The sequence below is a fragment of the Phoenix dactylifera genome, chromosome 4 (genome assembly GCF_051530095.1).
Source record: "Phoenix dactylifera cultivar Ajwa chromosome 4, Ajwa_hap1_PhDact_Kaust_v1.1, whole genome shotgun sequence".
NCBI lineage: Eukaryota > Viridiplantae > Streptophyta > Magnoliopsida > Arecales > Arecaceae > Phoenix > Phoenix dactylifera.
Window position 1 is genome coordinate 53775737 of NC_143193.1, and position 12500 is coordinate 53788236.

The 12500-nt window shown below is 37.2% G+C and overlaps 1 protein-coding gene across 4 annotated transcripts; it reads left to right on the forward strand.

The window, feature by feature from the left end:
- The first annotated feature begins 705 nt into the window (after window positions 1-705).
- Window positions 706-12500, forward strand: ABCB29 (ABC2 homolog 12). Of its 4 annotated transcripts, none has more exons than XR_016400397.1 (10): window positions 706-1636; window positions 1813-1899; window positions 1995-2102; window positions 2265-2531; window positions 5290-5373; window positions 7710-7926; window positions 8138-8223; window positions 10380-10440; window positions 10635-10764; window positions 12207-12500. XR_016400397.1 is itself a non-coding variant. In XM_008789461.6 (10 exons), exons 1-10 carry the CDS (start codon window positions 944-946, stop codon window positions 12378-12380), a joined length of 2034 nt encoding a protein of 677 aa, XP_008787683.2. In that variant the 5' UTR covers window positions 710-943; the 3' UTR covers window positions 12381-12500. The 4 variants fall into 4 exon arrangements, 3 of the variants coding, with proteins under 3 accessions (XP_088576763.1, XP_008787683.2, XP_026660079.1); XM_008789461.6 differs by having other exon boundaries at window positions 710-1636; window positions 10253-10440; XM_026804278.3 differs by having other exon boundaries at window positions 712-1732; window positions 10253-10440.

The following is a 12500-nucleotide window of genomic DNA, read 5'->3' on the forward strand; positions in this document are numbered from 1 at the left end:
AATCTAAAATAGGCAGACTCTCTATTTTAAAGGCTTAATCCTAATCCCAGGGTATATCATTGCAATAGTCGTGTTTCACCAAATATGGTGTTACTGCTATTGTAGAAAGTGAGAGAGGTTCAGGATAAAACTTGTTTTTCTTCTTATAACAAAATTTGATAGTAGTTTTTAGTAGTTATTGCCCATTTTTTATGTAATTTTTTGTACTAGTAACACCTAAATGGTTGCCAAGGGTTCTTGCACACAAATAACTTCTTTTAGTCAAATAACTTCCTCATGGTAATTAATTCTAGCAATAGACTATCCATGTCTAGTTTTTTGCATGAATGACGAGTAACCAATCACAATCCTTTCAAATATCAAAATATAATTGATTATTTAAAAAGAAGATAATATACATCCATTTTATTAGCTCTCATAAGAGTAAATTATCAATAGAAAAAAAAGACGAAATATCTTTTATGATGTGACTTTTGCATGCTAGAGTTATATGTCATCGTGGATTGTCACCATATCATTTATGTCAGAGAGGTAGATGGCCCTTTTTTATCATCATGATATGTCATATATTATACTAACGGTGTATTATCATATTTCATAATAATATAGTATTTTTTGGTGCAAAAATTGGAGATGGACATGACTATATATATACCGTTCAGAATTATATATATATATATATATATATAAAGAGGGCTACAACCATCCAAAACTTGGCAATGGCAGCACTCGCCTGTCATCTATTGCTGAGACACAGACGGCCGATCCGAAATCTCGTATATGTGCACGCATCCGTAGAATTATCATCGTACGAAGTGCAACGTCGTCGAGAAGGCTGAAAACGCGCGGGATTATAACGGTCCATCATACACGATTAACCCGTAGCCCTTCCCATAATGGATTAAGTGACCCCGGTCTCGTACCTCTGCTTCTTGAATCGCGAATGACCGCCATGTTTCTTGCAGCACCTCCTCCATCTCCCCTCCTCTCCTCTTCTTCTTCTTCTTCTTCCCCTCTCCCTCTCGTCAGTCCTCTCTTGACCCGAATCCCTTCCACTTTCCTAGACTTCTCATGCTTCAAAACCCTAATCATGCCACCGCCAAGAAGAGCAAGAACCCATCTCTCCAGATTCGTCTTCCCCAGGAAATCCTCTCTCTTCTCCCCTCTCTTCTCCATCCCAAACCCGCAAGAATCCCATCGCCATGCCTTTCCTTTCACCTCCTCCTCCCCTCTCTTTGAGATCGCCCCCTTCCTCCGATCCGAATGGGAGCCGATCCTCAAGGGCTGGATCTGCAGCGCCGTCTCCGTCTACTGCCTCTCCAGTGCCGTCCCCCGAGTCGGCCGCTTCCCGTCGGTGATAGCCGCCGGGATCGGGTCCAATCGCATGGTGCGGGAGGGCTTGGCGCTGGCGGCGCTGGCCGGTGCTCGATCGGTTACCGGTTATCTCCAGCAGGCTTTTCTGTGGGAGGCGGCGGTGAAATCGGTTTATAAGATTAGGGTTCATGTTTTCGATCGGGTCTTGCAGAGGGATCTGGGGTTCTTCGAGGGGAATGATGGTGTTCCGGCGGGGGATGTAGCTTATAGGATCACGGCGGAGGCATCGGATGTTGCGGACACTGTGTGCGCACTTTTGAATGTAGGCGTCTCAATTCTTTCTTGGATGTACCTCGAATCAATGATCTCTTGGAATTGCTTGTAATCTTGAAAGTTTATGGTCGATGTGATTGTGATGGCAAGTTTCTATCTTTAGATGATTTCTTGTTAAGATATATTCGGTTGGATTTCTTTAACTTGTCGCTGAGTTGGATGCAGACTATCGTACCAAATACCTTGCAAGTGATAGCGATGGCAACTCAGATGGTGGTGGTCAGTCCAGCTCTCTCATTCCTGGCAGCATTGGTGAGTCTGTAATAAATGAAGCTCTCCATTGCTTATTTCAGTTCTGTTTTCCTTTTCTGATTAGGTTAGTTGTTTATTCCATGTTGTAACCTCAGATCATCCCATGTACCTCAGTCATCATAGCCTATCTTGGTCAAAGACTTCGGGAGATATCAAGGAACGCACACTTGAGTGCTGCTAGACTCTCAGCCTACTTAAATGAGGTTTCTTTACTTTCACTGTCTATAAATTCTTGTGAGATTTAAGCAATCATGTCCAAGAAATATCTATCTATCTATCTATCTGTCTATCTATCTATATATATATATATATATATCAAATATTGTCTTTACACTAAGAAGGTACTTTGTAGTTTCATGTTCCAGGTAGTTCCATCAGTTCTTGCTGTAAAGGCTAACAATGGAGAGTTGAATGAAAGCATGCGATTCCAAATGCTTGCCCAAGATGATCTGGAAAAACTTTTGAGAAAGAGGAAAATGAAGGCTCTGATGCCTCAGATTGTACAAGCATTGTACATAGGAGGATTGCTACTATTTTGTGCTGGTTCACTGATTGTTTTAAGGAATTCATTTGCTGCATCAAGTTTTTTGTCATTTATAATGGCACTGACTCTCCTAATTGAGCCTATTCAGGTATTATTGCTACTTATCTATCATATGTTATTAGTTTATATCGGATAAGCATATAACTGTCCAAATGGGAAAAGAAAAAAATATAAATATTTGATTTTGCATGCCTCTTTTCTCTCTCTAAATATTTTATTGGATAAAGATGTTTTGTTTTTTCATCAGTGGTAACTATTTTCTACTAAATAAACATGGTCTTCAAAGTACTCATTATGGACTGGTTGCTACCAGGATTATAAGATTTCCATCCTCAGTCTCTTTAAAATCCGTCCCCTTTTGCTGATCCTCATAGCCTCTCCTATCTGAAAAATGAGTCTCCAGCAACATCTTATAAGCCAGCATCAGTCCATAACAAAGAAGGGCAGACAGCACCTATGCACTATACAGCATGCCTGTAATACAAACAAAATTAATATCACTATTCTTGCATCGTAACGATGATAGTAACCTAGACATTTATGGCTGTGACAATGCCCACAGGAGTCACGAGTACAAATATGATGATTTATACTCATATATAAAGGATGCATCCATGCAAAATATTGATAAAAGGGCCACCCAAAGGCACATTTTCTTCTCAAGGATTTCTGTCCTGCTAATCCTGCTAGTATTTTACTGTTCTAATGAGAGAATGATACCCGGGACACTCCTAGGAGGCTAGGGTACTGGGTCTCTCAAGAAATGGGATGTACCTATTGTCCTAGTTGGTACCAGCTGAGATCAGCTGATTCCCTAGTTGGGTCACCCTGTACTAGCTGCGATAGCTGGGTCCCATCCATAGAAAGAGAGAGCCCTTGATGGCTCTCTTTTATCCCATTGATTTAGTCACTCAAGGGAGATCCAAGAGGAAAAGAAAGACAAAAAGAGGAAGCAAAGGAATGGTGAGAAGAGAGATGGGGCATACCGGTATCACACCTACCTAAAAGGCTCAAAAAGCCTAGAAAAGAGGCTAAAAAGCTCTTAAAAATTATTAAAATAGACAAAAAATTCTAATCAATTAAAAACTAACAAAATAAGATAGGTTTTTGGGGTGCCCTGGTATGGGTATCTTGATGCTAACCTGTCCTATGTATCAAGATGAGAGCACCTAGATATTGTACTGACTTGAGACCGCACTGAGTCAACTGTCGGTTCTGGGTCTTGAATCCTTGGTTCATGTAACTCTTTGCTCGTGAATAATAAAATTCCTTGGAAGTGAAGCACCATAATTTTATAAGAAGCTTTTTTTGCTAAGGATGTAACTTGACAAGATGCATTCATGCATATATGGATACTCGTGTAGTTGCTTGGTGAAAATCAAGTGAAATTAGTGATTGGTTATGCACCTAGACATTCTAACACTATCTCATCATGAAAATGTAATGTTCACTTTAGCCAAAAAAAAAAAATTGTAATGTTCTTATTAGAGGTTAACTAAATTCTAGAAAAAAAGACAGATATGGTTGCACAACCTCAAATATTTTGGATTGTCAATAACATAACTCTCAACAAAAAAAATGAGCTCATGAGGTGTATATATCTAATGTTTCTTTTGTTTTAACTATCGTTATATTTTCTTTTATTTGATCAGTGAAATCTTTTTTCCGCATTGAATGGCAGCTAGCATCCAACTATATGATGAGTCATTTACTATATGGTTTTACTGTTTTAGCAGAATTACATGCAATCCAAGGCTCTTTGTGTCTGCCTGTCCAATATACATGGAGGTGCAAATGGGTCGGGTAGGACCGGATCATGAGTGATCCCGATCCAATTCGGTTCCTTGTTCGGGTCCTAACATTGGACCCAAAATCAACCTAATAGATGATCGGATCGGGTCTATGGCTAAAATTTCTGACCCAACGGATCATTCGGGTTGGGTCTGGTCCATGTATAATATGGTCCCAACCCAAAAAGTTCGGGTCTGGGTCGGGTCCGGTTTGGGTTCGGGTCAGGTCTGGGTCGACCCTTATATGAGGAACTATGAGAACTGAATCCAATCCAAGTTCTACTATGACAAGCTTTGCTTGTTCTTAATAGACCGAACTAACTATAGGATTTGTTCTGCATTGTCTTGGACAGTCTCACCTATTTGGGCCTATTTAAATTCTAGCCCATGCACTGCCAAGACCCAGCCCATCGACTTTGTTGGGCTCTTAGCCTTAACAGCCTTGCCCAGCATTTTAAAAATACTTCTTCATGTCATTATTATATTATGGTGTGATTCATGCTTTCTTAAATGTAAGTGATTAACACTTGTTATTTGGCATATGATAGTGGGGCTTATTGGACATCAATTTAGAGGAGAATTGTTCTTGCCAACTTTAGCAATTACTTTGTGCAGTTTTATCATAAGATATATGCTAACGGTATATCCAGGTTCAGGTTCGGGTCGGGTTGTAGAGTAAACGATCCAAAATTGACCCAAAAAATAATGGGTCGAGTCGGAATTCAGTAAACCCAGACCTGACCCAGAAAATGGAACGAGTCCAATTTTAAAACACCGACATGGTCCCACGGTCCTTCAAAATGGGTCGGATTGGATCTAAGCAGGTCAAGTCGGGTCACGGGTCAACCTGACCCATTTGCAACCTTAAATGTACATGTGCGGGCGTGTACATGTACATCCATGCATGTGTTCTCCTGGACATATATACATGTGTAATTAAATATTTTAGTCATCAAGAGGAGCCATGTTAATGAGTTACTAATGGTTTTTTCCAACTGTGTATCTGTTTTCTAGTGTCATATTTTAGCACTAAATTTGAAGTCATGAAACTTATAGGATGTGGGAAAAGCTTACACTGAACTGAAGCAAGGAGAGCCAGCAATAGAACGCTTGTTTGATCTAACAAGGTTCAAATCTAAGGTACTTATTTCCATCCAGCACCAATAATTGCTTTTTGTATTTTATTGTTCCTATTTATTGTCATTTAGTCTTCCTTTTCTATTTCTATAGATGGAGTTTAGTATACTAGTGAAATTTCAGAAGTTGCATCAAAAAGAACAAGTTTAGGGCTCTTTCAGATGATACCACAACATGTGACAAGACCTAAGGATGACAAGGAAGGCTTGATTTTATGCTGAGGAATCCATTAAAGGAGGAGTGTCCTGAAAATAGAAGATCTACAACAAATTTGTGATAAAGAGTTTGGGGAGCTCATATTTGCAGAGCAAGTGACCTCCTGTAGAACAAACTAGTTTATGGGGCCATGTTTTAACAAGTGGTATAAGCTTAGTATTTTTTCTTTTACTTGGACCCTTACTGTTGCATTTATGTTCCATGGTTGCATTAAATTTTTGTGGGTTCCATTGCTGTGATACCTTGAATGGTCATGAAGAAGCAACATATCTCCTACATATTCTAGTTTATGTTATATTTGCTGCTTATTATTTCCTTTACATTTCGATTTATGTGTGAAGCCTATAAGTTGTGACCATTTTTATGCATATAGAGGTTACCCTTATTGGTTAGTGCTCCCCATAGCAAGGAGACCGATTCTCATGTTGCAGCAAGTGAATGAGGCTGTTGGACCTAAATGAGCCTTTGAGCATTATCGCACATCACAAACCTTGTTCATGTACAGCTACATTTGTTCAAAAAAAGAGAGAAGGGTAAAACAAAATTTTACAGGATATAGAGACTCAATATTGTTCGGAAAAGGACAATTGGTCCCTGGATTTCTAAATTGAGATGCCCTCTACCATTGGTGTGGGTGCCACCAAAAGAATCTCTTGGATAGTTTCTTGCTACACTTAGTATTTTGAAAAAGCTATAGCCACTATAAGCTATTTTGATCAAAAGGTGGCGTACTTTGGGCTTGCACTTTGTTCCCCCCTAGCATGAGATGTTCTAGACGTTTAGATTTTTTATACTTTTGTGTTCTCAAAATTGTTGTTCTAGTGATTTCATGAGATAACAAAATATGAGAAAATATGAGTATGTTTAATTGCCCACAGCAAATATATAATACACTTCGTTGAATTGCACAAACCATAACATAAATGCAAGGAATAATGAATAATAGATCCCAGTGCTTAGTATTGAAATCTCGCAATATTGGTGCAAGACCTTGGTGCAAGCAATGACAGCTTCTTGGAAAACCACCATTTTTTGCTAAAAAATGTCTAAATTTAGAGGTTGTGACATTAGGCATGCTTACCCAACAAAACGGAAGCTCTAATATAATTTCCCAAGCATCTTGAAGGTGCTGAAAGCTTTCTATGTCATTATAATTCTTCATGAATTTCAGTCAATGCCCACTTAGGAAAGGTATGCTCTATGTTGGTTTTGATGTGATTGTAGAACATTGGTCTGTCTAGTTTGAGTCTGGAAAATGCCAAAATGCTCTTTTAAACAAGGATCTTGCTAGTAGCATCAACACTCTCTTAGCATACTCAGTGCTACTGCAACTTTGAGTTGCTAATATTGTCAAGTAACATGCTTCAAAATAATTGCAAATGGGAGTTGGAAGATCTCTGTCTCTGCAACCTGTTCTATTCTGAGGTATTATACGCAAGAAATCTTATTGTTTCTCAACGATTATGCCAAGACAGTACATGTTGTAACTGCAGAAAGCTACATCCTGAACCTAGATGCCCAACACAATAGTATGTTTTTTCCGTATGCATTGAGATCACCTCCTGCCATTAAATAATTTCAAGTGATTTACGAAGAGAACATTGTTTTGCAGGTTCACCTTACTATGACAAGCAAACTTTTCCTCTGTATTATAAGCTAGATCTTTCTTCAGACATGTCTGCCACAAACAGGCATAAATTTGTCACACCATTTTTGGATAAGATCTCATCTTTCTTACTTAAATTCTTTTTTCGTTTTGAGGGGAAGAAGATCTCATCCATTCAAAATCTATTATCTTATATTGGCAGCCATAGAGCAACAGCTTGATGCCAGGATATATTTTTACTTATTTCATGGATCAGAAGAGTATTTTTTGTGCACTTAGTGATTTACTTGGCTAATGCTTCAGTTAAATTTGAGTTCAGGGAGAAGTTCCTGATGACAAACCTTATATTCCACTTTCTAGCTAGAGGGGTTGCACTCCAATGTTTAAATCATCTCTAAACAATTTATTTGGTTGAGTTCCATCTGCTAGTCTTTCTATAAGTATGGAAAAAGTTGGCTTAAGATGTTTTCTGCTATAAAGCTTATGTACGTATGCTGATTGCTTTCCTTCAATGTAGGTGATTGAGAAACCAGATGCAGTTGATTTAGACTCAATTACTGGCGACATAAAATTTTGTGGTGTTACATTCCGATATGCAGACAACATGCCTCCTGTTTTAAATGGGTTAAATCTACATATAAAACCAGGGGAAAGGGTTGCTCTTGTTGGGCCTTCTGGAGGAGGAAAAACAACTCTTACCAAACTGCTTCTTCGCCTATATGATCCTCATTGTGGTGATTGATCTATATACTTCGTCTTTTATGGTCATTGGCGAAACTGCTCAGTTTTTGTAGTATTCATTTTGAATTACCTAGTGCCCAAGAGATATTTTCCATGTTAGCTTGATAATTAGGACTTAGAGACTAATGCTTTTAATTTGTCGTTGGTCTAATAATATACCTTTCTGTTTGATGGGCGTATCTTCTTGTTGCTTCTATCTTGTAGGATGTATACTTGTGGACAATCATGATATTCAGGATATCCGACTGAAAAGTTTAAGAGAGCACATAGTTCTGGTTTCACAGGATATTGTAAGTCCAAAGATTTGAGTTCTTCTTCTCCTTAGATATCTGCTTATAGATGGGTTACAACTTTGTTAGATGTATCTTTCACAAGGATACGCTAGCACATCTTACTAGGGCAAATTACACAAGTACCTGTAGTTATGTAAGATGAGAGCAAAATGTCATGGTCTATTGGTGAACTTAATGAAAAGCAAATTTCCAGCATCATCTTGTCAGAAGTATGAAACTTCAGGTATCAGGTATCTTCTCCCCCCCCCCCTCTCGCCATACATACATACATCTATATATATATATATATATATATATATATATATATGTATGTATATCTTCTCCCCCTCTCTCTCCATACATACATACATACATATTATATATTTTATATATTTTATATATTTTATATATTTTATATATTTTTATATACAATGTTTTAAAACACTATATATGTGTGTGGGGGGGGGGGGGGGGGAGTGTGTGGGCTAAGTACCATGCAAACAACAATAATGATAATAATATTTATTTTGATAATAATTACAATGTTAATAACACTAACAACTAACAACTAGTGACTAAGTATTTAATATTAATGGCAATAGTTACAACAATAGCTATAACATCATTGAAAGCCAATGCAACCTAACTAGTGGTTCACACTTGCTCTATCCACAGAGGGCCACAGAAGAGTGGGTCACATGTGTGCCCTCATAATGCTAAATGGGCCATTTATGCAGCTGTAAAATGCTAATTAACTCCATACATGGCCAACATAGTACTAAATGGTCTACCTTTTTTACCTATATGCAGTATGACTGCATATAGTAATTGTAAATAGGCAATGCAATGCGATCAAGGGATTCCATATGCAGCCTGAAAAAAGCAGCCCAGTGCACAAGGCTTCCACCACTATATCTTAAAAGTTAAAACATTGTATACTTGTTATGCTCCTATCGAGAGGGATAGAGTATTTACTCCTCTTTGGTCTAAAATCAATAATAAGACATTTAAATTGAAGATCTACTCATTGATCATGATCTATATGAGTAAAAATACTTAGAACCAAATATCAAATATTTTGGCGATCTCTAACCTATGCCTTATGTGGACACAAAGATGAACAATTTCTATGGTGCTATTTCTACTAAAATACATGATAAAATATTGAAAGTCCATCTTATTGATAATGATCTACACATGTTAAAATATATGTAAATTGAAAATTAATATATTTTAACATTTAGATCATAGAAAAACATGGTTTCGGATCATTTTAATTATTGATTTTTGGATGCACTTACATGCATAAGTCAGAGACTACTCAAACGTGTGGTTTTTTGTTTCTAGGCATTTTTAGTAGTATAAAGTGTGATCAATAGTGTGAATCTTTGATTTAGATATCGTATTATTGGTTTTAGACTTGAGGAGTAAATACCCTCTCCTCTTGAGAGGAGCAAAGTCCATCGCTCTCTTTCTCTCTCTCTGTGTGTGAACTAACCGGATGTGTGGCTTTAGGCCTGCATGGTTGTAGCCCATCAGTCATGCAATATTCGTTATCACCAATATCAGAAATGTTTATGGATGGTGAATACTGAAGTGGATGGGTATGTCTAGAATAACCAACTTGTCTTGTCTTTGAATAGTTCAGCTACCGAGATGCTTTGGCTTCTCGGCTAAAAATACTGGATAATGTGTAAAAAATGGTTGAGAGTTCACGGTATGATGGTAAAATGCATGTAAAGCTGAATACTATGTATATAGGTAGATAACTTTCTCATTTTAATCTCTGGCAATGGCAGAAATTGTTCTATAACATTATCTCAGCAAATATATCTTTTTTTTTTCGTTGCTTGAAAATGTATTTATTTCTGTCCAGTGTTTGTGACAATTGTGTGGTTCAGTCATATCTTTCACATTTTGTTTCTTTTATACATAAATAATTTGTGACAATTGTGTTTAAAGTGATATCTTTCACATACTTTATTTCATGACTATTGCACTCTGTTGCTGTTGACGTCTCCTGTGTTAACCTTCTGTTAGAGTATAGATGCTGTTTTCAGGAACAGTGGCTGAAAATATTGGCTATAGAGATTTGATTGGAAAAGTGAACATGGAACAAGTTGAAAATGCTGCGAGAATTTCTAATGCTGATGAATTCATTGCCACACTTTCAGATGGCTATGAAACAAACATTGGGCAAAGGGGCTCTCTTCTTAGTGGAGGACAGAAACAGAGGTGAAAGTTATTTTTTCAAAGTCTTTATATCCCTTTTGCTAATTTGATAGAGTAGTTAAGACTTTTGCTGGAACAGCTTCTAAAATGCCTTTATTATAGAGAAATGTTATTAGTTGAATGAGCAAAACTTGCACACTTTGTTTAGAATGTTTTGCAAACATGTTATGTTGATCATCTTTTTCCTTTAAACACAGGCTAGCTATTGCAAGAGCACTGTATAGGAAGTCCTCAGTACTAATTTTGGATGAAGCAACTTCTGCTTTGGATAGCAGGTCCGAGCTGTTGGTCAGACAAGCACTGGAGCGTATGATGGCTAACCATACTGTGAGTTTTGTAAACTATCTGTAACCAATCTTTTATCTCTTTACCTTTTGTTATCCTTATGTCTTGTGTGCTTTTTGACTCTAATTGATTGGGCATTTCATAAAACAGAAACCCACTGAGCCACATGCTCTAAAGAAGATCTTCTTAAACAGAAAATTAAATGTTCCTTTTAGTGGATATGCTCCCCATCGCATATAGAAGTTATCATGATGTAGAATAGCGGTGAAGATGTTAATGAAGTACACTGGTTTGTCATCAACCTTAATGTTGTAACTTTGCATTACACTAAAAACATGAAATATAAGTCATTCTGATATATAACATTGGTTAGGATGTTAACAAAGTATACTGGATAAATCGATAGCCATCAACTTTGAAGTTGAAACTTCACATTTTCCTAATGATCAAAGCTTCTTTATATTGAATTTGCTGAGCTTTTTTTGTTTCCTGACTGGTGGATCAGTAGACTGGTTTAGGCAGATTGACACCACCCCACCAATAATAATAATAATAATAATAAATTAATTAATTAATGAGTAAGATCTTTAGAAACCTTTTCGTAGGCCTAGATTTGTTTAATCTGGTTTCATGTCGAGCTCGAGCTTGTCCACGAGGCAAGAAGATTCCATCTACGAAGTGCTGGTTTGTTTAGTTTCTAAAGTCAAAAATGGTGCGTCGGTTAAAATGGGGACTTCCAGAACATGTTTGCTCTTTTGTAGGTGAAACGTAACTTTATCCATCTGAAACATTGAGAACTGCTGAACTGAACATTGTCCTCATGACATGCCCTAGTGATATGTTTAACATAGTCTATCTATATGTATGTACAATCATCTTGGTTCTTATATTTTGATGTTTCATATTGCCATTTGACATATTTTTATGTCATTCTACTATCAAATCGAGACAGGTGTTTTTCATTTTTTTATTCATATTATGGTCCTAAATCAGGTTAACCTTGTGTCTCAGTAGTGGTTTCTTAATTTATTTTGAGATGATACAATTACCTTTCCTTCATACTAATAATTTAGACCATCATTCAATCGCAATATCATAAATAATACTATTGAAATTTACTGAAGAGCTAATCATGCACAGTTTCTATTTCCAGAAAGAATGTTGAGCCCAATATGGAATGAACGTTGTGATGAATTTTTAATAGTTATTTCTTGAAAAAACACTTGCAAACTTCTTCTTTGGTCAGAGTAGCCTTCTTCTTTGGTTGTTCTGAGGGTGAAACATTATTCTACTAAATGCTTCTTGTGTAGATGGCTTGCTTGCGTCCTTAACAATCTTAGTTGAAAATTCCTGCGAACCAGTCACGAGAATTAACCCCCAAGTTACATTATTTATATCCCTTTCTCATTCTCATCATGTATGACATGTAATGTCCAGTGGGGTTCCATTCTAGAGTGTTTTGGCTAATGGGATGAAAGTTTCAGGTTCTCATAATTGCCCATCGACTGGATACGATTTTAATGGCAGATAGAGTTCTTCTCCTAGATAAAGGCAAGTTAGAGGAGGTGTCAAAGCCCTCTCTTCTTGCTCAAGATGGTCCGTGGGCCTCGCTTGCATTGAACAGTCATCGTGTAACCCATGAGAGCGATGAAGCATAAGGGTTAACGTTCAAATTTTATGCACCACATGACTGGTGGAGATACGGTAATTTGGACATTTGCCGATGTAAAAAAACCTGTTGATCTCGTCATATTTAAAAAACCTGACACTTTTGACAA

Coding starts and splice junctions, on each gene's coding strand:
- ABCB29 (XM_008789461.6), top strand. CDS start 944: ATGACCGCCATGTTTCTTGCAGCACCTCCTCCATCTCCCCTCCTCTCC. Junction 1,637..1,812: donor CTGTGTGCGCACTTTTGAAT/GTAGGCGTCTCA, acceptor AGTTGGATGCAG/ACTATCGTACCAAATACCTT. Junction 5,374..7,709: donor TAACAAGGTTCAAATCTAAG/GTACTTATTTCC, acceptor CCTTCAATGTAG/GTGATTGAGAAACCAGATGC.